We start from the raw sequence: 26,926 nt of genomic DNA on the forward strand, positions 1-26,926 counted from the left end.
CATTTTAAAACCTGTCCTCTTAACCATGTTCCTACCAGCTTCTTCATCCATCACTGCCTGTTTTCCAGGCCAGCATGAGACTCCAGGGCTGCTGTCCAGATTTACTGTACCCTAGGATTGTACTGTACCCTTGCTACATCCCCAGCAAAATTTACAGATGAAGCAGTAAGCCAGACAAGGGCAAGACGACTCACCTAAGGCCCCTTGACATGTTAAAGCTAAATCTCAGACGGAAACCCAGGCTGCTGACCTGTGCTTCCATCACGAGGCCACGGTTCTGTTATTCAGTGCAGCAGGAAGAACCCGACTGAGGACAGCAAATAACCACATTAGCAAACTCTTTGCTCTTTGCCTGTCACGTTTTTGTTATAACCCCAACCCATTATGCCGACCTTCTGTCATCCCAATCTTAGAGCATATGGCTCCCCCCTCCCAGGAGTGCTCTACACTGTGAAAAAGAGAGCTCAGAAAAGCCCTTTTACAGAGCATGCCAAACTAGGAAAGCAATTCACAAGTCACTCTCCAAAGCCCCTAGTTGGTTAGCTAACAGAAATTCTTGAAACAGCTCGACTGTGCCCATAAGGAGAAGAAAAATACACTGCGGCAAAACTAAAAGAAACACACACACACCCCTCTCACTGCTTTTACTTTTACTTTCACCGTGAGTATGGAAAAGGCAAGGCTTCAAGAAACTGAAAGCAGCAGGAAAATAAAGGAATGAACACCCTTTCTCTGCTTACCATGAATTCCTCACAAGGCCATGCCATGTCCTTCCTGTGTCTGGATGCCAAGGGCCTGGCACACAACTGCTGCCGTCCTTTCTAAGGGCACCTCCTCAGAGAAGGCTTCACGGCTCCAACCGGCAGAGAAAAGAGCTCAGGGAGGCCGCACCTCAACCACATCAGCAGCAAATCTCACCGCAGCACATCGTGATGTACCTGATCACTACCCACCCTCTCCCTGGACTACGCGCTCCCTAACAGCCGGCCCGTCTCATGCATCTTTGCATCCCCGAGAGCCGATACGGCCCCATGACACAGTATAAGCCCTCAGGAAATGCGGCCTGACCCCAGGGCTGACCTCTGCCTTGAGCCTCGTCCCATTCACGTGGTATCACTGACAAAACCACAGCCAAACTGGTTGATTGTAAGAAGCTGGAAGGGAAAACCAGTACCATAAATGACAGAGCTGATAGTCACAATGAGGTCTGTAAGCAGTCTCTGAAGGTTGAAACCCATTATAAAAAAATGGAATTTGATGGACAGAAAAGACAGGCTCCTCATTACATTTCAAAACACAGCTACATGGGGCTGCCCTGGTGGCGCAGTGGTTAAGAATCCGCCTGCCAATGCAGGGGACACAGGTTCAAGCCCTGGTCCGGGAAGATCCCACATGCCGGAGAGCAACTAAACCCGTGTGCCACAACTACTGAGCCTGCGCTCTAGAGCTCATGAGCCACAACTACTGAGTCTGTGCTGTAGAGCCCACATGCCACAACTACTGAAGCCCGCGTGCCTAGAGCCCGTGCTCCGCAACAAGAGAAGCCACCGCAGTGAGATGCCCGCGCACCGCAATGAAGAGTAGCCCCGCTCTCCACAACTAGAGAAAGCCCGTACGCAGCAATGAAGACCCAACACAGCCAAAAAAGAATAAATAAAATAAATCAATTTTTTAAAAAAACAGCTACATAACATAAAGAGAAGATTCAAAGAAGTTTGAAAACTACTTTAAAAAATAAATGTATAAAACACAGCTGCATAAGAACAATATTTAGGGAGACCCAGCCTACAATCAATATGCTGGGGAAGAAAGGGAAGTCTTATTTGGCTACGACAAGCTGCTCCTCCTGTTGCTGCTGCTACTACTACACATAGTAGTGAGAGGACTCAGCAGTGGAGGACAGAACCGGTCACGTTGAAAACAGAAGCTGCCATGTATCGTATGCTTGCTATTTGCCAAACGTTGTGCTAAGTGGCTACAAACCCTCTCTCAGTTCCTCACGACTCTATGAAGTAGGAATCTACATCCCCCTTTACGAAAGGAGCAAACCTGAGTCCCAGAGTAGTTAAGTGACTTGCCCAGGGTCACACACCTGGTAAACCACAGTGACAGTAATAAAGTCCAAACCTGGCTCTACTGAATTCCACTGGCTCAACCTTTAACTCCTACCACAATCTGAGACCTGATGACACACAAGGAGGAAAAAGGACAGCCACACTATTATTTGCATCTATCAGGGAACATCTAGAATGCTGTGTACATTTCCAGATGCCCATTTAGAAAATGGGACTTTTTTAACCACTCATATTATTCAGAGAAACGTAACCTGGGTGGCCCTGGATTGGAAACCAAGTTATTCAAGGTGCAGCTGAAGGAATGGGGATGTTTATCAAGAAAGAGAAAGACGAGGGGGCACAGGCTATGACTCTCTTCAGGTATCTGAAAAGCTTTCATGCACAAGACAGAAGCTGTGTTCTGTATTCCACCAACTGCAGAAGGAGGACCAGTGAGCTGAAACTCCAGGGATGGAATATTTGGTTGTCCGTGGGAGAACATCAAACAATGAGAACATCTGATAACACAACTAGATGCCCCAGACCTTAGGGCATTCTTGGCCCCAGGAAGTTTGAAGCACGAGGCTGCAGGACCATAGCTGTCATGGGTACCAAAGAAAGGGTTCCTGCAGGGGTAGAAGCTGGAAGTTTTCACTTCCCTCCAAGATCCACTGATCCTCCAAACTAAGAGAGGAGGCCACAGTACATTTGGGTGTCCCACTCTATTTGAACAGGAAGTGTCCAGAGATGTAACATGAGATTGTGAAGGTAATATTATTGTGAATAGCATTTTTACCACCTTCCAAATAGCAACTGGAATTAGCATTTACTCTTTTCAAGCAAGAAGCATGTGTTTGGACAATGTGTTTGAAAATGTGTTCACAGGATCTAAATATCTGAGCCATATACATTCAAGCTTATTCCTTCTATTTTTCAACAGTTTTTTTTGTTATTGTTGTTGAATGATCAACCTTGCTCCAAAACCACGAAGAACAGTGGCAATGGATAAACATTAGCTTTTCCTCCAGAATGATTTTCATCTTCCACTAGGGAGAAGAAGATAAAATTCTTTTCATAAGCATAGCCTCTAGAGACTGATGATTTTTGACTGCCCTGCTTTCCCTTTGGGATTTATTAAATATAATTTACAACCACAGTAATTTATTAGCAAGTTTAAATCAACTTCCTTAACACTTTCATGCCCTTTTCATTTTGAATACCAGGTCACTTCTACATCAAACTGATTTATACTAAACTGTCCTCATTGAAAATACGTGAATGAAGGGCTTACGGCAGATAAAAATCCTCAGTGAACTCCTCCTCCTAGCACATCCTGGGTATGCCTGCTCCACTGCTTAGGCTGCCAATGGGTGGGGCAATCTCAACTAAGGACGATGTGGTATTTACTGTTTCTTGCCCAGCTGAGACAAGGACAGGCTCACGCCATAGGCAGAGGAGGACTAGGAGACAGGCTAAGCAGGGGTCTAACATTTTTTTTTTAAGTTTATTTATTTATTTTTATTTTTTTGTCTGCGTTGGGTCTTTGTTGCTGTGCACGGGCTTTTCTCTAGCTGCGGAGAGCGGGGTCTACTCTTCGTTGCGGTGCACGGGCTTCTCATTGGGTGGCTTCTCTTGTTGTGGAGCACGGGCTCTAGGTGCGCGGACTTCAGTAGTTGTGGCTCACGGGCTCAGTAGTTATGGCTCACGGGTTCTAGAGCGCAGGCTCAGTAGTTGTGGCACACGGGCTTAGTTGCTCCGCAGCATGTGGGATCTTCCCGGACAGGGCTCGAACTCATGTCCCCTGCATCAGCAGGTGGATTCTTAACCACTGCACCACCAGGGAAGCCCCAGGGGTCTAACGTTTTTGATGTACAAAATTCATTGATCCATGTAGTGGTGGGAGGCCAGAGGAGGGTTTATTGGGAAGAGGAACAACCAAACGTGGGGTTTAGGGCAGGGGTCCGCGACCCCTGGGGCACAGACCGATACCTGTCCGCGGCCTGTTAGGAACCGGGCCGCACGGCAGGAGGTGAGCGGCAGGCCAGCGAGCGAAGCTTCATCTTCGGCTCCCCATTGCTCGTGTCACCAACTGAACCATCCCTCACCCCACGCCCCCCCACCCCGTCCGTGGAAAAACTGTCTTCCACAAAACCGGTCCCTGGTGCCAAAAAGGATGGGGATCGCTGGTTTAGAGGACGGGCAAACCCAAGTCCAAGCCCCAAGTCCAGTCACCCAATGGCAAAAGCAGGACTGGCCATTAGGCACCTGCCAGCACCTCAGGTCAGAGGGTTGGCATGTGCCCTGTGAGATGGGCAAGGGCTCAGATGTGTGTCCTTCAAAACGAGCAGAGTGCAAACTGCAAACCACGGCTGGCACACAAGGAGGGCTTACAGCCTCCTCGTCAATTCCCAGCCACAACAATGCACACTTGCAAAACAGAACACACTTCCCCAAATGTCTAGAGCTATACAATCTAACTGAACAAGCAAACTCCACGTTGACAAAAACAAAACAAACAGAATCTCTGGCTAACAGAATTTGGCAAGCAGCAGGGATTCATTCAGAGGAGGAATACTTTTTAGAAAACTTTATTCCCATTGGACTTTAATGGGCCGTGAAGTGAGATTTTCATTGTAAGGATGACTATGGTAACAAAAGATAAGGATAGGAGGAATATTAGGCATTCATTATTTATAAACATCATTTTCTCCCCCTCTGCTTCCAAAGGCCAACACTCCTCATTAATTCTGCTGAACAGAAGCATACAATATCCCAATCAGGTACCCAAAAATAATTTAAACAAAAAGAGTAAACCACCACCACAATAGTACTTTTGGGGTATAAAGTATTTTTACATACAACATTATCAAATCTAACCTCCCAACAATTTCATGAGATAGGTATAGTTATTCCCAGTTTGTAGATAAGGAAACTTAAGATATATTCTAAGTTTAGAGAGATTCCTTTACTATTAAGTGGCAGAGCTATAATCCAAGTTACTGTGACTAATTCTAAGACTAGAATTCTTTCCCTTAGGAAAAAAAAGCTGCCTGAATGAAACTGTGTACCTCTAAGAGTGGGAAAGATATTATAGAGGACTCCATCCTTTCACATCATCAGCGACCAAGTCAGGATGATACCAGGGTAGTGCGAGTGGGGATGCAGGATGCTATATAAGCTCTACATAGTCTTTTATTGAAAGCACCACACACTGCCACAGATTAATAAGGGTCTCCGGGTTAGGTAAGTGAAAAGGAAAAAAACCACAAATCATCTTTTATTATTATAATTATTGGGTGAAAAAAAACAGTAGTATCAACAGCCACACTCTGGATTGTATCTGTGTGGGAAGAGGTGATGCCACCCTAAGTAGTTCCAGAAAACACACACACACATGCATGCACACTCCCAAGAACCTTCTACCAGGTAAGACCAAACTGACCCTCACTCCGTATGGCCAAATAGCTCAGTGTCTCCTAGGACTGTGTGTACAAAGCACACAAGGTGTTCCCACCACCTGCTTTTGCCATAAATGACTACCCAATAAAATAAACACTAATGATTAACATTTGCTCCCTGGAAGTCACTGAACAAGAAAAAGATAATCCCCGAATAGCCTCTGCATACAGAGCACTGACTTTTCCTAAGCTCTCCAAAGAAGATTTAAAATGATTTGCCATTATGATTTAGTCTTGGAACTAAAATATACACATGACACTGAAGAGGTCAGTTCCTGGGTTGAAATGTTTACTAATCACATGGGTATTTTGGTCCAAAGCTTTTCCTGAAAATATCTGTTTTTAACTAGCCTTTACTTTTGAAACACCTGGAGTATGAAGAGTAACCAAACTCTCTTGATTCTAGGTATCTGGAATTGGCTTTATTATAGGACCAGTTATTATGTACCAGGTTCTCTGCTAGGCACTGGTAATACACAGGCCATCAGGGAAGGAAGGCAAATAAATTAAGACCTCAAAGAGGGGACTTGCCTGGTGGCGCACTGGTTAAAAATACGCCTGCCAACGCAGGCTACACGGGTTCGAACCCTGGTCCGGGAAGATCCCACATGCTGTGGAGCAACTAAGCCCGTGCGCCACAACTACTGAGGCTGTGCTCTAGAGCCCGCGAGCCATAACTACTGAGCCTGTGTGCCACAACTACTGAAGCCCGCACACCTAGCGCCCGTGCTCCGCAACAAAAGAAGCCACCACAATGAGAAGCCCACGCACCGCAACAAAGAGTAGCCCCCACTCCCCGCAACTAGAGAAAGCCCACACGCAACAACGAAGACCCAACGCAGCCAAAATTAATTAATTAATTAAAAAAAGAAAAAAGACCTCAAAGACAATTGGGAGTTTAAACAGATCAGATGAGAACTATCAGGGCTGTGAGGAACTGCAGGGCTCAAATCCCAGAGAGAAGGGAAGCCCAGAGAGACGAGCCTATTTTCCCAGAGGTCTACTGATTCCAATGGCAGCAGCTATAATGCTGAGAAGCTGAAAAGAACTTTGCATAGACTTATAGGCCAAGGAAGAAAAACCTGGAGCTCAGCGCCCTACAAGGAAGAAAAGTCATGGAAAACCCCTAGACTGTTCGTTGGTACCCTGAAGAACTATACCCAACTAGCCCTCACAGGGACTGAAGCTCAGCTTCAAATCATCTCAATTCCTGATTGGAATAAGCTAATACGAAATAGAAGCTTCCAGAAGCAAAGGTAAGTCCACTCTAGAGAAAGATCCCACTATCCAGATCTCAAATAATCACCACAGTTTTTCTTAAACAACGTCTGGTACTCAATCAAAAATAGCAAGGCATGTGAGAAAACAAGATGTGACCAAAATTCAAGAACAACAGACAACAGAAGCAGATCAACAGAGTGGCCAGATATGAGAGTTGTCAGATACAGACTTTAATATATGATGACTAAATGCAAACTAGTATATCTCGAATGGATAAACAAGGTCCTACTGTATAGCACAGGGAACTATATTCAATATACTGTGATAAACCATAACGGAAATGAATATGAAAAAGAATGTGTATATTTATGTGTAACTGAATCACTCTGCTGTACAGCAGAAGTTAACACAACACTGTAAATCAACTGTACTTCAACAAAATAAATTTTAATATACATATACGATGACTAAAAAACCACAGTGAGATAGCACTATACACTGACCAGAATAGCTTAAATTAAAAATACTGACAAATATCAAGTGTTGACTAGTTTTTGTTCTTGTTCTTTAGCTAAAAGAAATATAGTAAATACAATATACTGTCAATATACGTTAAATCAAAATGGTCGATATCATAGGTATCTGTTATGCTATTTTCTGTACTTGTCCGAATTTTTGTAACATTTCATAATTAAATGTTGAAAGAAGAAGAAAAAGCTGTGGCCATTGAGAGATCAGCAAGGGCTGAATTATTTTAGCCTTCAGAAGTCATGTTCAAGAGTTTGTACTTTATTTTAAACAGAGGAGTGACAGCATTAAGCGTGTCCTCTATAAAGATCATTACAGCTGCAGTAGAGCAGAAGGAGTGACGGCAGGGAGCCCAGCTGGGAAGCTGATGCAGTAATGCAGATGAGAGACAGGCAGTGGCTCTACAAATGAAGTAGAGCTGTGAAGATTTGAATGAAAGAGTCTGAGTTTGCAAGGGAGTTGGGATTTAGTTCTCAAAACTGTTGAATTTTATCCCAGTCAAATAAGGAAGCAAATGAGGACTCTGTGACAGAGAGAAACCTACAAGGAGAATGGTTTATAGACCAAAGACAACATCTGAGATAGAGGCCGGGACTGGGGAAAACAAGAAAAATATGGATTTTTCTGTAAATCCTTAGAAGAAACACAAGCAATTATAAAACTGAAACCAGTAAGCACTCAGCTCAACAACAGATGGTCAGAGAGATACATTCACAACTTGCCAGCATTTTGAAGCCTCGTGCACCCCCTTTCAAACATGCAGTTGCTTTAATCTGAGGGGGAAAAGAATTCTATTTCTGATTCTGACAGCAAACGCCAAGTCACATCTTGCCAGTAGAGAATGGCGTCTCCCAACCACAAACCCACTGAGAACTTCACAACCTTATTCTCATTTTGGAGAGATGGGTTGTCTTTGACCACTACTTCCACCAGCCCTGCCAGAAAGTACAAGGAAAACAAGGAGGAAATGACAGTTTCCGAAAAACTCAGCTTTTTCATCCGCCCCCAAGAAAGTAGATTTCTGTCTCTAGATTATTCATGAGCAATCCACGTGTTATTCTGTGAAGAAAAATCAAGCATATCAAACAAATTTATCCCCGTATTCTGAAAAATGGCCCGAGGCACAGCGTCTGACAATTTCTTCAATTACTCTGAGCTGTTCAACACTCTACTGAGAAGAGATCAAAGAATTAATTTTCTTTATCACTACCTTTTATGCCTTTTCAAGAGGTTAAGGTTTAAAATTAAACATATTAAGTTCCCAGTCTAGCTAGTTTGGGTATAAATATACATTCTTGGATCTGACTTATGAATGTCTAGTTTGCTAGAGATAGGATTTTTAAATGGTATTTTCCCCCCAATCTGTTTACACAAGCAATATTCGGTCATGTTCTTTTTAAAGGAAGTACTTCCCACCCACGTGCCCCATTTTTGTAGCGTCTCAATTTTTGTATATTCTGCCGGGAGAGCTTGGCTTTAGAGGCAGGGTAGTCCACTAACTGCAGTCAACATTCCTCCCACGCCAGAAAAGGTAAAACTTAAACATGGTTGTCTCAATTCCCAACGTTTATGATGCACTGAACTGCCATACTGGGGAGTTCAGCAAATAATCATGAAATGACTCAACTTCCTGATTCAACATTCACCCAGAAAACATCCTTTCTCATTTTCTCCAAACAATGCTCTTCAATCAAAATTTCAACCAATGAAAACTCAGGCAATTAGCTGGATGATAAATACCATCTACCAGATCTCACTAGTTATTAATAAACATTAATGCATCTTGCATACTTATTTATATATCTCACTTTGATCACATTTATGAGGCTGAAATAATTTCTAAAGTTATAGACAGATTCCCTCAAATCATTAACACCATCACAATCCAGCAGCATGTAAAATGTCCATAGACATGTCTACACAATGCTTTAAGGTTGAAATGAGAGACAAGTGCTTAATACCCCTCTGAGGAAATTCCAAGATTAACGTCAATAGAAAATAAATACCCGAAACACATGAAATCGCTGCCACAGCCTGCCCAGGGGGTGGATGTAACCTTTTCACAGTACATACTCTGAGACTCATACTCACTGGGTTAATAATCGTTTCTTCAACAGAATGGTGAATGGTCCACCAGTCTGAAGTCCACTCCCAGGCATTCCCTACTATATTGTATAAGCCGTAACCGTTGGGAGGAAAGGCGTCAACCTAAAAATTAAAAAAAGGGGGAAATGTTGTCAAAGTACTGATCTTGTCTAGAAAACCTCTTTGGTACAAACATGTAAAAAGAACTCTTACTTTAAAGTATGAATATTGATTCTCATTCCAACAGTGAAAATACAATCTGGCCAATGCAGAAACAAAGAAAGATATTCTTCAGCTTTGAGCTCTCAAAGGGAGTTTAGAAACCTAAGAAGAGTTCACATTACATGGTAGGACAGTCAATGAAATTATTCCTAATAGAGAGACTGGTACTGGTCATAAGTCAAATCTGTATCTGACTGGAGAGTGAGGGGTAAACCATCTTCAGACCTTCAAAAGCATAACAGAAACACCATATTAGACCCAGTACCAGTCTTGTCATCTGGTACATACCAGTACAGCTGAGCTCTGCTGGCCATGATGTCTTTTTAGCACTGAGAGACCTCAAGCCAATTCTATCCTCTCCACCAGCCCCTTCCAACTCACCAGCTTATCTTTACGCCTCATTCGTTATCATCGCCACACTGAGGGGACTTGTTTTTATAAAGAAAATGTGAATTCATTACCGAGCGTATTTGTAATACATAGAGGGTTTGCAATCTCTGGCACGTGGAAGTATGAGGTAAGCTGCACAGGCTCTTCAGCAAGTAGTTTGATCACATTTCAAAGGCAGACCAGACAGTCTGCCACATAATACTGTCACAGACATGGTACCAAAGTGCAACACTTGTGTAAGAAGGAAGGTGGGGAGGAGGAGAGAAAAATCTTTGACTGAATAGTAAATATGTACAGAACAGTTATGCTATTTTAGGGGCGCAAAATTTTTCCTAACATATTGTAATAGAAATTCTCATACATGAAGAAAACTTTTATTTTTTAAATGAAAAAAATAGTTATCTTTGGGGTTCTTTTTTTAAAAATATTTTTTTAAATCCATGTTTTTTTCCCAATTAATGAGGTAGAACTAAAAGGAATACCATTCACTTCTACTTGGCTTCAGAAGGTTTTAGATTGACACATAAATATGGAAGCATCTAATACTTGGGCAATTCAGAGCACTTCAAAGTTATGAAGCTACTCCGAAAAAAAAACTTAATCCAGGCGAGGTGGAAAGCTGAAAATGTTTACCATTCTGCTTCCTTACTCAGCATTCATTATGGAAACAGTGGTACCTATTCATTGCTTCATTCAGTAATTCCATGCGTGTCGAATGAAAGCCGGAAGGGTTTGATGACATAGACATGAATGAGCTTTAATGAGGGAGAAAGGAGGAGGATACCAAAAATTAAAAATCCAATCCTGAAAGGCAGGGTGGGATGAGTAAGGTAAGATAATGAAAGAAAAGGTGCAGGAACTCCCAAGAGGGAGAGATTTCGGGCTGAAGGTGAACCCTCCTCAACAAAGGGAGAAGTGCCTTGTGGGAATTGAGGTCAGAGTTCAAAAGACAGAGAGACAATAAAGGAGGAAAGGCCAGAGGATACACTGTCCTTTCAAGAATTTGGAGATGATCAGGAACAGCAAGACAGAATAACAGCTGGAAAGAGAAGAGAAGGAAGGAAAAGGAGAAAATAAGTTGTTTCAGGGAAAGAAGGGAAGGAGCAAGGGACGCGAGAGCAAGTGAGATGGAACGAACGTTCTGGAAGAAGGAATCATTTCTCAGGCTCAGAGAGCAGATGAGTGGAGGGGCTCTCAGGTCAGTCAGCCTGAGGTCCCCTTTATGTGCCAACACGCAGCAACCACTGGGCAAGCAAGTTAGCCTATCTGGAGCGGTTAAACCATAACATGAGGAAATTAGAGCATCTACTCAAAGGTTTGAAGGGTTTTCCCTCTCTAAACAATATGACGTTTAAGTGAGGTAAAACCAGGAGGTCACCACCCCCAAAATTACCACATGAGAGTATAAAAATTTTAAACGCTCATGGTTAAATTAATCACACCAACCAAAGCTTCCTTCCAGAAAGCTCAGAAAAAGACAAATGTACATGAGAAATACTTCAAACATGTTTATTTTCAGGTGAATGAGCTGATAGGCATGAAAACCAAAACACTAACAACTGTACAACAGAGGCCTAACCAAATACAAATCCAATTCTTCAAATTCACTGTGGTCAGAATAGTCTGCTCAGTTTACAACCAGAGTGAAAATAATAAAGTACATAAAATAGCAGGGGAGGGAGCTATTTCACTGTAGTCCATCCTATCATTAAAGTTCAATTCCTGCTCTCAACTGACCAGGGCCTGTGGACACAACAAGGCAGCTAAGGAGGACTTGAGATAATTCTCTGGGTAAACAGTCCCAATTTAAAGGTATAGATCTTGTCAAGTCTCATTCCAAACACAGGTGGAAGTGGCCTCTGTATAACTTGCTGCTTTTTTTCTCCGCAGGTCCTGTTTCTCAAATTGATTATTTGCGGGCTCCTGGTAACTGTTCTAATTTTGTCTTAGGAACTTCTATGGCAACTTCTTCAAGTAAGTTCTGTTGAATATACTCCAAACAGACATCTGTTGAACCCACAGTTAAATGTTCCAACTTGAAATATCTGTAAAGTATCCTTATTTTATACGGAAACTGGTGTTTTCTGAAAAGGTGCACTGACTTGAGAATAAATGACTATTTTCCTTGGAGGCTCATGTGCTTAAATAATGACAAGAAATTCTGTAGCCATTAAGTGCTGTAAAATATTCATAACTGTCCAATACAGCTTCTCATGGCCTTTTATGAAAACTGGCAGGCGCTAATATAATTTGTGTGGTCCATCAGAAGCCCATGCCATAGGCTTCAAGGCTAAGGGCAGTGGCCCTACTTCACACAGACTCCCATTGAAGAGGGACATCCTGGCTGCCGAGGCCCTTCTCAAACCACGTGATGGCCACTGTCCTGCTTCTGCACCAACTATCATCTTTCCTGGGGTGTCATGAGCAACCTCATCCAGCACCTTATTCTGTTCATCCTGCAGCAGTGTTCTGCCGACAAAAGGTGGCCCATGAGATACTGGCTGGGCTTCTTACCCAGGAAATGGTTGAGAACAGGTTGAGATAGTTTAGACCCCAAGGTCTCTAATCACTCATTTTACTGACTAAAACTATGCACCCACGAGAGCACAAGCGATCTTGAAGGAAACTTGAGAAGAATCAACTTCTAGATGGCCTGATTAGCCTTTTGCCTGTTGAATAATACATCCAGTTCCCATTGGTTTGTGTCGGTACCTTTATCATATACCTAACTCATATATATAGAATTTTAGAAGCACACACATATGCACCTATGTGCCTATTTAAGGGCAACATATTCTCATGCAACTTTTTTTTTTACATTAACTCTGCAAAAAAAAAAAAAAAAAAACAACCATATTGCTTTAACCATATGGCTCAAAATATTTTTAAAGTTCTCATAGGTCAAGTGTCTCCTAACCCTTCATCTTTTCCAGTGTCTCAGTCTTTCTCACTTGTTTATTATTTCAGTTGAAATTCTGGAATCATTTGGCCATGTTCCAAATAACATATCTGTGCTACATTCATAAATAAATTTTGGAAGAATCATATTTGTGTGAAACAAAAATACAAATATTTTAAAAATGACAACTGTTTGAAAGACTGTTGAAAGAAAATTATTCTCTGTAACAACAAACCCAGTAAGGTGCTACTTCCTCGCCACAAGACATCTTTCCTGACTGTGTTAAGAGAAAACGACACCTATCCTTTTCAAACTCTTCCAAAATATAGCAGAGGGAGGAACATTACCAAATTCATTCTATGAGGCCACCAGCACCCTGATACCAACACCAGACAAAGATGTCACAAAGAAAGAAAACTACAGGCCAGTATCACTGATGAACACAGATTCAAAAATCCTCAACAAAATACTAGCAAACAGAATCCAACAGCACATTAAAAGGATCATACACCATGATCAAGTGGGGTTTATCCCAGGAATGCAAGGATTCTTCAATATATGCAAATCAATCAATGTGATAAACCATATTAACGAACTGAAGGATAAAAACCATACGATCATCTCAATAGATGCAGAAAAAGCTTTCGAAAAAATTCAACACTGATTTATGATAAAAACCCTCCACAAAGTAGGCATAGAGAGAACTTTCTTCAACATAATAAAGGCCATATATGACAAACCCACAGCCATCATCGTTCTCAATGATGAAAAACTGAAACCATTTCCACTAAGATCAGGAACAAGACAAGGTTGCCCACTCTCACCACTATTATTCAACATAGTTTTGGAAGTTTTAGCCACAGCAATCAGAGAAGAAAAAGAAAGAAAAGGAGTCCAAATTGGAAAAGAAGTAAAGCTGTCACTGCTTGCAGATGACATGATACTATACATAAAGAATCCTAAAGACACTACCAGAAAACTACTCAAGCTAATCAATGAATTTGGTAAAGTAGCAGGATACAAAATTAATGCACAGAACTCTCTTGCATTTCTATACACTAATGACGAAAAATCCGAAAGTGAAATTAAGAAAACACTCCCATTTACCACTGCAACAAAAAGAATAAAATACCTAGGAATACGGGCTTCCCTGGTGGCGCAGTGGTTGGGAGTCCGCCTGCCGATGCAGGGGACATGGGTTCGTGCCCCGGTCCGGGAAGATCCCACGTGCCGCAGACTGGCTGGGTCCCTGAGCCATGGCTGCTGGGCCTGCGCGTCTGGAGCCTGTGCTCCGCAATGGGAGAGGCCACGACAGTGAGAGGCCCGTGTACTGCAAAAAAAAAAAAAAAACCTAGGAATAAACCTACCTAAGTAGACAAAAGACCTGTATGCAGAAAACTATAAGGCACTGATGAAAGAAATTAAAGATGACACAAACAGATGAAGAGATATACCATGTCTTTGGATTGGAAGAACCAACATTGTGAAAAGGACTATACTACCCAAAGCAATCTAGAGATTCAATGCAATCCCTATCAAACTACCAATGGCATTTTTGACAGAACTAGAACAAAAAATTTCACAATTTGTATGGAAACACAGAAGACCCTGAATAGCCAAAGCAATCTTGAGAAAGAAAAATAGAGCTGGAGGAATCGGGCTCCTGGACTTCAGACTATACTACAAAGCTACAGTAATCAAGACAGTATGGTACTGGCACAAAAACAGAAAGTTAGATCAATGGAACAGGATAGAAAGCCCACAGATACACCCATGCACATATGGTCATCTTATTTTTGATAAAGGAGGTAAGAATATACAATGGAGAAAAGACAGCCTCTTCAATAAGTGGTGCTGGGAAAACTGGACAGCTACATGTAAAAGAATGAAATTAGAACACTCCCTAACACCATACACAAAAATAAACTCAAAATGGAATAACGACCTAAATGTAAGGCCAGAAACTATCAAACTCTTAGAGCAAAACAAAGGCAGAACACTCTATGACATAAATCACAGCAAGATCCTTTTTGACCCACCTCCTACAGAGATGGAAACAAAAACAAAATAAACAAATGGGACCTAATGAAACTTAAAAGCTTTTGCAAAGGAAAACATAAACAAGAAGAAAAGGCAACCCTCAGAGTGGGAGAAAATATTTGCAAATGAAGCAACTGACAAAGGATTAATCTCCAAAATTTACAAGCAGCTCATGCAGCTCAATAACAAAAAAACAAACAACCCAATCCAAAAATGGGCCGAAGACCTAAACAGACATTTCTCCAAAGAAGATATACAGACTGCCAACAAACACATGAAAGAATGCTGAACATCCCTAATCATTAGCAAAATGCAAATCAAAACTACAATGAGATATCTGACATCAGTCAGAATGGCCATCATCAAAAAATCTACAAACAGGCAGATGAGGGGAAGATGGCGGAAGAGTAAGAGGCGGAGATCACCTTCCTCCCCACAGATACACCAGAAATACACCTACACGTGAAACAACTCCTACAGAACACCTACTGAAGGATAGCAGAAGACCTCAGACCTCCCAAAAGGCAAGAAAGTCCCCACGTACCTGGGTAGGGAAAAAGAATAAACAGAGATAAAAGGATAGGGACGGGACCTACACCAGTGGGAGGGAGACGTGAAAGAGGAAAGCTTTCCACACACTAGGAAGCCCCTTCGCGGGTGGAGACTGCGGGTGGCAGAGGGCGAAAGCTTCGGAGCCACGGAAGGGAGCACAGCAACAGGGGTGCCGAGGGCAAAGCAGAGAGATTCCCGCACAGAGGATCGGTGCCGACCAGCACTCACCAGCCCGAGAGGCTTGTTTGCTCACCCGCCGGGGCGGGTGGGCCTGGGAGCTGAGGCTCGGGCTTCGGTCGGAGCGCAGGGAGAGGACTGGGGTTGGCGGCGTGAACACAGCCTGCAGGGGGTTAGTGCACCACGGCTGGCCGGGAGGGAGTCCGGAGAAAAGTCTGGACCTGCCGAAGAGGCAAGAGACTTTTTCTTCCCTCTTTGTTTCCTGGTGCGCGAGGAGAGGGGATTAAGATCGCTGCTTAAAGGAGCTCCAGAGACGGGCGCGAGCCGCGGCTAAAAGCACGGACCCCAGAGACGGGCATGAGATGCTAAGGCTGCTGCTGCCGCCACCAAGAAGCCTGTGTGCGAGCACAGGTCACTATCCACACACCCCTTCCGGGGAGCCTGTGCAGCCCGCCACTGCCAGGGTCCTGGGATCCAGGGACAACTTCCCCGGGAGAACGCACAGCGCGCCTCAGGCTGGTGCAACGTCACACCAGCCTCTGCCCCTGCGGGCTTGTCCCGGACTCCGTACCCCTCTCTTCCCCCCGGCCTGAGTGAGCCAGAGTCCCCGAAGCAGCTGCTCTTTTAACCCCATCCTGTCTGAGCGAAGAACTGACGCCCTCCGGTGACCTACAGGCAGAGGCGGGGCCAAATCCAAAGCTGAGCCACGGGTGCTGTGAGAACAAAGAAAAGAAAGGGAAATCTCTCCCAGCAGCCTCAGAAGCAGTGGATTAAAACTCCACAATCAACTTGATGTACCTGCATCTGTGGAATACATGAATAGACTACAAATCATCCCAAATTGAGGAGGTGGACTTTGAGAGCAAGATTTATTACTTTTTCCCCTTTTCCTCTTTTTGTGAGTGTGTATGTATAGCTTCTGTGTGAGATTTTGTCTGTATAGCTTTGCTTCCACCATTTATCCTAGGGTTCTATCCGTCCATTTTTTTTTTCTTTTTAATAAAAATTTTTTTCTTAACAATTATTTTTTATTTTAATAACTTTATTTAATCTTACTTTATTTTATTTTATCTTCTTTCTTTCTTTCCTTCCTTCCCTCCTTCCTTCCTCCCTCCCTCCCTCCCTCCTTTCTTCCTTCCTTCCTTCCTTTCTTTCTTTCTTTCTTTCTGCCTTTCATTCTTTCTACTTTTTGTCCCTTTTATTCTGAGCCGTGTGGATGAAAGGCTCTTGGTGCTGCAGCCAGGAGTCAGTGCTGTGCATCTGAGGTGGGAGAGCCAACTTCAGGACAGTGGTCCACAAGAGACCTCCCAGCTCCACATAATATCAAACAGCAAAAATCTCCCAGAGATCTCCATCTCTACAGCAGCACCCAGCTTCACTCAACAACCAGCAAGCTACAGTGCTGGACACCCTATGCCAAACAACTAGCAAGGCAGGAACACAACCCCACCCATTAGCAGAGAGGCTGCCTAAAATGATACTAAGTCCACAGACACCCCAAAACACACCACCAGACGTGGACCTGCCCACCAGAAAGACAAGATCCAGCCTCAACCACCAGAACGCAGGCACTAGTCCCCTCCACCAGGAAGCCTACACAACCCACTGAACCAGCTTTAGCCACTGGGGACAGACACCAAAAACAACGGGAACTACGAACCTGCAGCCTGCAAAAAGGAGACCCCAAGACCCCAAAAACAGTAAGATAAGCAAAAGGAGAAGACAGAAAAACTCACAGCAGATGAAGGAGCAAGATAAAAACCCACCAGAGCTAACAAATGAAGAGGAAATAGGCAGTCTACCTGAAAAAGAATTCAGAATAATTATAGTCAAGATGATCCAAAGTCTTGGAAATAGAATAGACTAAGTGCAAGAAACATTTAACAAGGACCTAGAAGAACTAAAGATGAAACAAGGAATGATGAACAACACAATAAGTGAAATTAAAAATACTCTAGATGGGATCAATAGCAGAATAACTGAGGCAGAAGAACGGATAAGTGACCTGGAAAATAAAATAGTGGAAATAACTACTGCAGAGCAGAATAAAGAAAAAAGAATGAAAAGAACTGAGGACAGTCTCAGAGACCTCTGGGACAACATTAAACGCACCAACATTCGAATTATAGGGGTTCCAGAAGAAGAAGAGAAAAAGAAAGGAACTCAGAAAATATTTGAAGAGATTATAGTTGAAAACTTCCCTAATATGGGAAAGGAAATAGTTAATCAAGTCCAGGAAGCACAGAGAGTCCCATACAGGATAAATCCAAGGAGAAATACGCCAAGACACATATTAATCAAACTGTCAAAAATTAAATACAAAGAAAACATATTAAAAGCAGCAGGGAAAAACAACAAATAACACACAAGGGAATCCCCATAAGGTTAACAGCTGATCTTTCAGCACAAACTCTGCAAGCCAGAAGGGACTGGCAGGACTAATATAAAGTGATGAAGGAGAAAAACCTGAAACCAAGATTACTCTATCCAGGAAGGATCTCATTCAGATTTGATGGAGAAATTAAAACCTTTACAGACAAGCAAAAGGAGAGAGAGTTCAGCACCACCAAACCTGCTTTACAACAAATGCTAAAGGAGCTTTTCTAGGCAAGAAACACAAGAGAAGGAAAAGACCTACAATAACGAACCCAAAACAATTAAGAAAATGGGAATAGGACCATACATACCGATAATTCCCTTAAATGTAAATGGACTAAATGCTCCCACCAAAAGACACAGACTGCCTGAATGGATACAAAAACAAGACCAATATATATGCTGTCTACAGGAGAACCACTTCAAACCTAGAGACACATACAGACTGAAAGTAAGGGGATGGAAAAAGATATTCCATGCAAATGGAAATCAAAAGAAAGCTGGAGTAGCAATTCTCATATCAGACAAAATAGACTTTAAAATAAAGACTATCAGAAGAGACAAAGAAGGACACTACATAATGATCAAGGGATCGATCCAAGAAGAAGATATAACAATTGTAAATATTTATGCACCCAACATAGGAGCACCTCAGTACATAAGGCAAATACTAACAGCCATAAAAGGGGAAATGGACAGTAACACATTCATAGTTGGGGACTTTAACACCCCACTTTCACCAATGGACAGATCATCCAAATGAAAATAAATAAGGAAACACAAGCTTTAAATGATACATTAAACAAGATGGACTTAATTGATATTTAAGGATATTCCATCCAAAAACAACAGAATACACATTTTTCTCAAGTGCTCATGCAACATTCTCCAGGATAGATCATATCTTGGGTCACAAATTAAGCCTTGGTAAATTTAAGAAAACTGAAATTGTATCAAGTATCTTTTCCGACCACAATGCTCTGAGACGAGATATCAATTACAGGAAAAGATCTGTAAAAAATACAAACACATGGAGGCTAAACAATACACTACTTAATAACGAAGTTATCACTGAAGAAATCAAAGAGGAAATCAAAAAATACCTAGAAACAAATGACAATGGAGACACGATGACCCAAAACCTATGGGATGCAGCAAAAGCAGTTCTAAGAGGGAAGTTTATAGCAATACAATCCTACCATAAGAAACAGGAAACATCTCGAATAAACAACCTAACCTTGCACCTAAAGCAATTAGAGAAAGAAGAACAAAAAAACCCCAAAGTTAGCAGAAGGAAAGAAATCATAAAAATCAGATAAGAAATAAATGAAAAAGAAATGAAGGAAACGATAGCAAAGATCAATAAAACTAAAAGCTGGTTCTTTGAGAAGATAAACAAAATTGATAAATCATTAGCCAGATTCATCAAGAAAAAAAGGAAGAAGACTCAAATCAATAGAATTAGAAATGAAAAAGAGGAAGTAACAAGTGACACTGCAGAAATACAAAAAGATCACGAGAGATTACTACAAGCAACTCTATGCCAATAAAATGGACAACCTGGAAGAAATGGACAAATTCTTAGAAATGCACAACCTGCCAAGACTGAATCAGGAAGAAATAGAAAATATGAACAGACCAATCACAAGCACTGAAATTGAAACTGTGATTAAAAATCTTCCAACAAACAAAAGCCCAGGACCAAATGGCTTCACAGGCGAATTCTATCAAACCTTTAGAGAAGAGCTAACACCTATCATTCTCAAATTCTTTCAAAATATAGCAGAGGGAGGAACACTCCCAAACTCATTCTACGAGGCCACCATCACCCTGATACCAAAACCAGACAAGGATGTCACAAAGAAAGAAAACTACAGGCCAATATCACTGATAACATAGATGTAAAAATCCTCAATAAAATACTAGCAAACAGAATCAAACAGCACATTAAAAGGATCACACACCATGATCAAGTGGGGTTTATTCCAGGAATGCAAGGATTCTTCAATATACGCAAATCAATCAACGTGATACACCATATTCACAAATTGAAGGAGAAAAACCACATGATCATCTCAATAGATGCAGAAAAAGCTTTTGACAAAATCTAACACCCATTTATGATAAAAACTCTGCAGAAAGTAGGCATAGAGGGAACTTTCCTCAACATAATAAAGGCCATATATGACAAACCCACAGCCAACATCTTCCTCAATGGTGAAAAATGAAACCATTTCCACTAAGATCAGGAACAAGACAAGGTTGCCCACTCTCACCACTCTTATTCAACATAGTTTTGGAAGTTTTAGCCACAGCAATCAGAGAAGAAAAGGAAATAAAAGGAATCCAAATCGGAAAAGAAGAAGTAAAGCTGTCACTGTTTGCAGATGACATGATACTATACATAGAGAATCCTAAAGATGCTACCAGAAAACTACTCAAGCTAATCAATGAATTTGGTAAAGTAGCAGGATACAAAATTAATGCACAGAAATCTCTTACATTCCTATACACTAATGATGAAAAATCTGAAAGTGAAATCAAGAAAATACTCCCACTTACCACTGCAACAAAAAGAATAAAATATCTAGGAATAAACCTACCTAAGGAGACAAAAGACCTGTATGCAGAAAATTATAAGACACTGATGAAAGAAATTAAAGGTGATACAAACAGATGGAGAGATATACCATGTTCTTGGATTGGAAGAATCAACATTGTGAAAATGACTCTACTACCCAAAGCAATCTACAGATTCAATGCAATCCCTATCAAACTACCAATGGCATTTTTCACAGAACTAGAACAAAAAATTTCACAATTTGTATGGAAACACAGAAGACCCCGAATAGCCAAAGCAATCTTGAGAACGAAAAACGGAGCTGGAGGAATCAGGCTCCCGGACTTCAGACTATACTACAAAGCTACAGTAATCAAGACAGTATGGTACTGGCACAAAAACAGAAAGATAGATCAATGGAACAGGATAGAAAGCCCAGAGATAAACCCATGCACATATGGTCACCTTATCTTTGATTAAGGAGGTAGGAATGTACAGTGGAGAAGGGACAGCCTCTTCAATAAGTGGTGCTGGGAAAACTGGACAGGTACATGTAAAAGTATGAGATTAGATCACTCCCTAACAGCATACACAAAAATAAGCTCAAAATGGATTAAAGACCTAAATGTAAGGTCAGAAACTATCAAACTCTTAGAGGAAAATATAGGCAGAACACTCTATGACATAAATCACAACAAGATCCTTTTTGACCCACCTCCTAGAGAAATGGAAATAAAAACAAAAATAAACAAATGGGACCTAATGAAACTTCAAAGCTTTTGCACAGCAAAGGAAACCATAAACAAGACCAAAAGACAACCCTCAGAATGGGAGAAAATATTTGCAAATGAAGCAACTGACAAAGGATTAATCTCCAAAATTTATAAGCAGCTCATGCAGCTCAACAACAAAAAAACAAACAACCCAATCCAAAAATGGGCCGAAGACCTAAACAGACATTTCTCCAAAGAAGATATACAGACTGCCAACAAACACATGAAAGAATGCTCAACATCATTAATCATTAGCAAAACGCAAATCAAAACTACAATGAGATATCATCTCACATCAGTCAGAATGGCCATCATCAAAAAATCTAGAAACAATAAATGTTGGAGAGGGTGTGGAGAAAAGGGAACCCTCTTGCACTGCTGGTGGGAATGTGAACTGGTATAGCCACTACGGAGAACAGTATGGAGGTTCCTTTAAAAACTACAAATACAACTACCATATGACCCAGCAATCCCACTACTGGGCATATACCCGGAGAAAACCATAATTCAAAAAGAGTCATGCACCAAAATGTTCATTGCCACTCTATTTAAAATAGCCCGGAGATGGAAACAACCTAAGTGTCCATCATTGGATGAATGGATAAAGAAGATGTGGCACATATATACAATGGAATATTTCTCAGCCATAAAAAGAAACGAAACTGAGCTATTTGTAATGAGGTGGATGGACCTAGAGTCTGTCATACAGAGTGAAGTAAGTCAGAAAGAGAAAGACAAATACCATATGCTAACACATATATATGGAATTTAAGGGAAAAAAATGTCATGAAGAACCTAGGGGTAAGACAGGAATAAAGACACAGACCTACTAGAGAATGGACTTAAGGATATGGGGAGGGGGAAGGGTAAGCTGTGACAAAGCGAGAGAGTGTCATGGACATATATACACTACCAAACGTAAATAGCTAGTGAGAAGCAGCCGCATAGCACAGGGAGATCAGCTCGGAGCTTTGTGACCACCTAGAGGGGTGGGATAGGGAGGGAGGAAGGGAGACGTAAGAGGGAAGAGATATGGGAACATATGTATATGTATAACTGATTCACTTTGTTATAAAGCAGAAACTAACACACCATTGTAAAGCAATTATACTCCAATAAAGATGTAAAAAAAAAATCTACAAACAATAAATGCTGGAGAGGGATGTTCATCGACAGATGAACAGATAAATAAGATGTGGCACATATATACAATGGAATATTACTCAGCCATAAAAAAGAACAAAACTGAGTTATTTGTAGTGAGATGGATGGATGTAGAGTCTGTCATACAGAGTGAAGTAAGTCAGAAAGAGAAAAACAAATACTGTATGCTAACACATATATATGCAATCTAAAAAAAAAAAAATGGTTCTGAAAAACCGAGGGGCAGTACTGGAATAAAGATGCAGACGTAGAGAATGGATTTGAGGACATGGGGAGGGGAAAGGGTAAACTGTGACGAAGTGAGAGAGTGGCATGGACTTATATATACTACCAAATGTAAAATAGATAGCTAGTGGGAAGCAGCCACATAGCACAGGGAGATCAGCTCAGTGCTTTGTGTCCACCTAGAGGGGTGGGATAGGGAGGGTGGGAGGGAGATGCAAGAGGGAGGAGATATGGGAATATATGTGTATGTATGGCTGATTCACTTTGTTATAAAGCAGAAACTAACACACCATTGTAAAGCAATTATACTCCAATAAAGATGTTTAAAAAAAAAAAAGAGAGAAAATGAAATGCTTTTAACATTGCTTCATTAATGTATGGTTTTGCTGACAAAAGAGCAGAAAGAAAGGAACACTCATGGAGGGAAACTTGCGATACACAGTCTGGAAAAGAGTTTGGTTATATGTCTGAAACCCTTATGAAGAAAGTTTTCTAGTCTTTGACTCACTAATTTCACTGTTAGGAATCTATCTTTTAAAAAATCATCAGACTAATAGGGACCTACTGTATAGCACAGGGAACTCTTCTCAATACTCTGTAATGACCTACATGGAAAACGAATCTAAAAAAGAGTGGATATATGTATATGTATAATTGATTCACTCTGCTGTATAGCAGAAACTACACAACATTGTAAATCAACTATATTCCAATGATAATGTTTTAAAAAATCATCAGAGATACAATTTAATATCTATGCATAAGATGTTCATTGTTGTTTAGCAGAAAAACAGATATAAATTTGCAAAAATAAGAGGTAAATAAATTAGGGTTCATTCAAATGACAAGTTATCCCGCTGCTAAAAGACATGTATTTGTGAAGAACTGCTAATGACAGATAAAATGTTGCTGATATTACACAGGGAAAAACAGTAGGATTTTAAATATTATAGTATGACCCAAAAGCAATATGTAAAAATATATAGGCACATATACACCAGAAACATTTATGCTGGCATCTATGGTAGTTAAGAGCATGGCCTTTGAAAACAAACCGACCTGGTTCAAATCCCAGCTGTGCTGCTTTCCAGCTGTATAACCTTGGGCAAGTTAGTTAACCTCTGTGTGCCTCAGAATGCTCACCTGGAAAATGGGGATAACAGTAGCTACCTTACAGAGCTGAAGAGACATTACATGAGATAATTCATGCAAATGGCTCAGCAACATGCCTGGCACTCTGCAAGTGCTCACTAACTACTAGCCATTAGGAGCATCATCAACATAGGAGACGAATGGGGGGAAATGCACCTAAACGTTAACAGGGGTTACCTATCTCTGGGTGGTAGGATTCCAGATCCTTTCAATTTTCTCCTCTGTACACTTCTTGTTTTTTCAAAGTTTCCACAACAAGTGTTATGGAATCAGAAGGAAAAAGGTGTTACAGAAAAAGAACGTCTGGTTAATTATTAGTATTTGCTACGTGCGGTGGTGGACGGAGGCAGGAAGGGGGCAGCACGTGGGGCAGAGAGCGAGCAGCGCTTTCACTCATTGCTGGTGGTTTCTCGGTGCGCTGCAGCCGCCGCCATCCGTCACAAGCCTCGCTACTCACAGGCGCAGTCCCTCGAAAGCCGTCCTCTCCGGTGTTGGTCACAGGAAACTCGCCCTGCCAAATGTTGGCATAATGTTGGCCCTTCGGCTGCAGTCTGTTGCCCCAGGGGAAGAGTCTGTCAGAAGAGACACAGGCATCAGCCTGTCAAACAGACACAGGCTTCTGGACGAAAGTCAAGAGGAGGAAGGCAGTGAAAGAGAGAACATTGCTTGCTTGTTCCGAGTGAGCTATTTTAAAAAAAAAAAAAAAATACATAAAGCTTTTAATCAGGATTTTTTTTTTTAACTTCTGCACAACCAGTTCATGTCAAGTTCACAACAACCTTGGTCTCTCCCGTGGACTCAGGAGGCCTGAAATAAATCACAGAACTAAAAGAAGGGCTTATAGGAGGCTGGGAAAGCAGACATCATCCTGGACTTATATGGAAGCATGATCAGGCAACATCATACCGCACTTTTTTATAAAGCCTTCGTTATTTTAAGGAGCCTTTCCTAGATGTGACCCAAACATGAGTTTTCTGTCTCATGGCTCTGGAAGCAAAAGATGTATTGCTGCTTCAGGAGATGCCTAAAATAAGAAAATCCAAAAAGCAAGGCAGCCTGCCAGGAGGCTCTAAGGAGGACTATGTGACACGGGGATGGGGGCTCAATTGGCGTAGCCCACCTCACCACACACATGGCTTTGGGAGACTGTCCAGGGGTGGTGACCCCTGCATCCATGTTTCCTAAGTAACTTCACGGGCAGGAAGAAAGCCCAGTAGGAGTAAGCTGCGATCTGGCTGTGGTTTTAAATCAACTGTCCAGCCAAAGTAAGTTCCGTAGATTTAGAAAAAGGTCCACATACTGTTAGGCAAAGACGAGACCCTCCAAGTACCTATTTTGCAGGCCTCCTCGACAGCTGTACTCCCACTCAGCTTCCGTAGGCAACCGCTTCCCGGCCCACGTGCAGTAGGCGACAGCGTCGTTCCAGGAGACGTGAAGAACCGGGTGATCTGGCCTGGGGAACAGCGAGAGCAGAGTGAGCAGGGCAGGAACCAGAACAGGAACAGGAACAGGAACCGGCAGGACCGGCTTCAGCAAAGTGCCCGTCAGCACCTTCACCTCAATCTGTGATGCTGAGGTGGGCCTGGTCCCCAAATCCAGCCCCAGCCAGGTCACATCTGTCACCCTCTACCACGGGTTTCTGACATCCCAGGCTCCCAAAGAGGTTATGATCCCGCTTGGAACAAGACTCAAAACATTTCTTCACTTTGCATGCAGGCCTGGACCTCCAGAGAATCTCACTTGGTGCAGTAGGTGTGGAGACGCACCAGCCAGATCCCCCTATGAGGAAGGAATGATTTTCCAGCTGCTGGGCGTGGCATCAGCAGAAGCTTCCAGCTCTCGGCTCCTTCAGGAGAGCTGCAAAGAGCCGCCTTACAGCCAGCAAGGACCAACCACGGCAGGGGCATAAAGGCGCAGCCGTGTGAGTTCACCATAGCTAAATCCTACGCGTCATTTATACCCCAGAGCCCTAGGGACTGGGTGGGACATCCTGGACCTGCACTGTAGTCTTGGCTTCTCTCTCTGCCCAGTCCTGTTTCCTCCCCATCCCTTCCACAGGTGTGGATCCCCTTATATAAATATTCTTCACACCAAGCTCGATCTAAGCATCTGTTTCCAGAGAATCCAATCTGTGATACTTGGCCTTAAACTTTGTGTCTTTCTGCTATAGATGAGTCAGCTATATGTGCCTCACTCTAGCAAGTGAGGAATCTAGCAGATTCCAAGTAAGTCTTTATTTTTTCTAAAGGTATAGAGGGGTAGGGAAGGTTAGGGGGAAAGTTTGAGAGTAAGGGGATAAACATATTTACCCAGCACCAGATAACTTTAATTCCCTGCTCACTCTTTCTCAGGTGGACTCTACATTCCTAGGCTATTTCTTAAGCATCTCTGAATTCCCTATAGTAATTACACCACAACTTTCACTTATTCTTTAAAAGCGTTTTTTGAGTACCTATTACATGCCAGTCGCTGTTTTCAACACTGATATTAAGACATGCACTTTTCTCAGAAGAAGGACTCACTCAGTGGATATAATACATTCCACTCTCAGTTTTCCTTCTACCCTTCACTTTTTCTTCTACTATTAAATTCGGGAAAGAAGACAATAATTGGGACCTAAGAGGCCGTCAACCTGAGGTACCCAAGAATCCTACAACTTTCCACCTCATGGCTTATTTCTACCACAGAGGCTACCACCTCAGGCTTTGAAAGATTTCTGACGTTTTCAAGGGGCTATATCCCTAAAGCTGCATTTCATGTGCTTCCAGATTCCTGACAATGAGGTCAATAACCGGGAATGTTGTCAAAAATAGAAGCTCGAAAATCCCATCTGAAAAATTGGGTTAGGAGAACAGTTTTCTTGGGCTGTTGAGATGCTGAGTCCTGACCCAAACCTTTCTGCGTCTTCAGGGCTTAAAGTGCTATCCATTTTTGCTTGAGATAATTATTTCTTTGCCACCCTGGAGACTTGCTGACCGACTTGCAGCTCTGTGGTTTTTCGGTCAGACGGTGGCTTCAAAGTATGTCAGTCCAGGACTGGAGATAACATG

The 26,926-nt window shown here is 42.1% G+C and overlaps 1 protein-coding gene across 4 annotated transcripts in view; it reads right to left on the reverse strand.

Moving 5' to 3' along the window:
* SUMF1 (sulfatase modifying factor 1) overlaps positions 1 to 26,926 on the reverse strand; it is a 111,604-nt gene that overhangs the window by 30,586 nt on the left and 54,092 nt on the right. For 3 of the 4 annotated variants that reach the window (XM_022572509.3, XM_022572510.3, XM_089919577.1), the window contains exons 5-7: positions 25,207 to 25,329; positions 24,334 to 24,448; positions 9,353 to 9,469 (exon numbers count right to left, since the gene is read on the reverse strand). In XM_022572509.3, coding sequence (XP_022428217.1) covers positions 9,353 to 9,469; positions 24,334 to 24,448; positions 25,207 to 25,329 — 355 coding nt within the window. The remainder of the gene's footprint in view (positions 1 to 9,352; positions 9,470 to 24,333; positions 24,449 to 25,206; positions 25,330 to 26,926) is intronic. The other variant, XM_022572512.3, reaches the window with a different exon arrangement.

The sequence above is a fragment of the Delphinapterus leucas genome, chromosome 10 (genome assembly GCF_059928025.1).
Source record: "Delphinapterus leucas isolate spDelLeu-1000000601 "Yukka" chromosome 10, BTC_Dleu_Yukka2, whole genome shotgun sequence".
Lineage (NCBI taxonomy): Eukaryota > Metazoa > Chordata > Mammalia > Artiodactyla > Monodontidae > Delphinapterus > Delphinapterus leucas.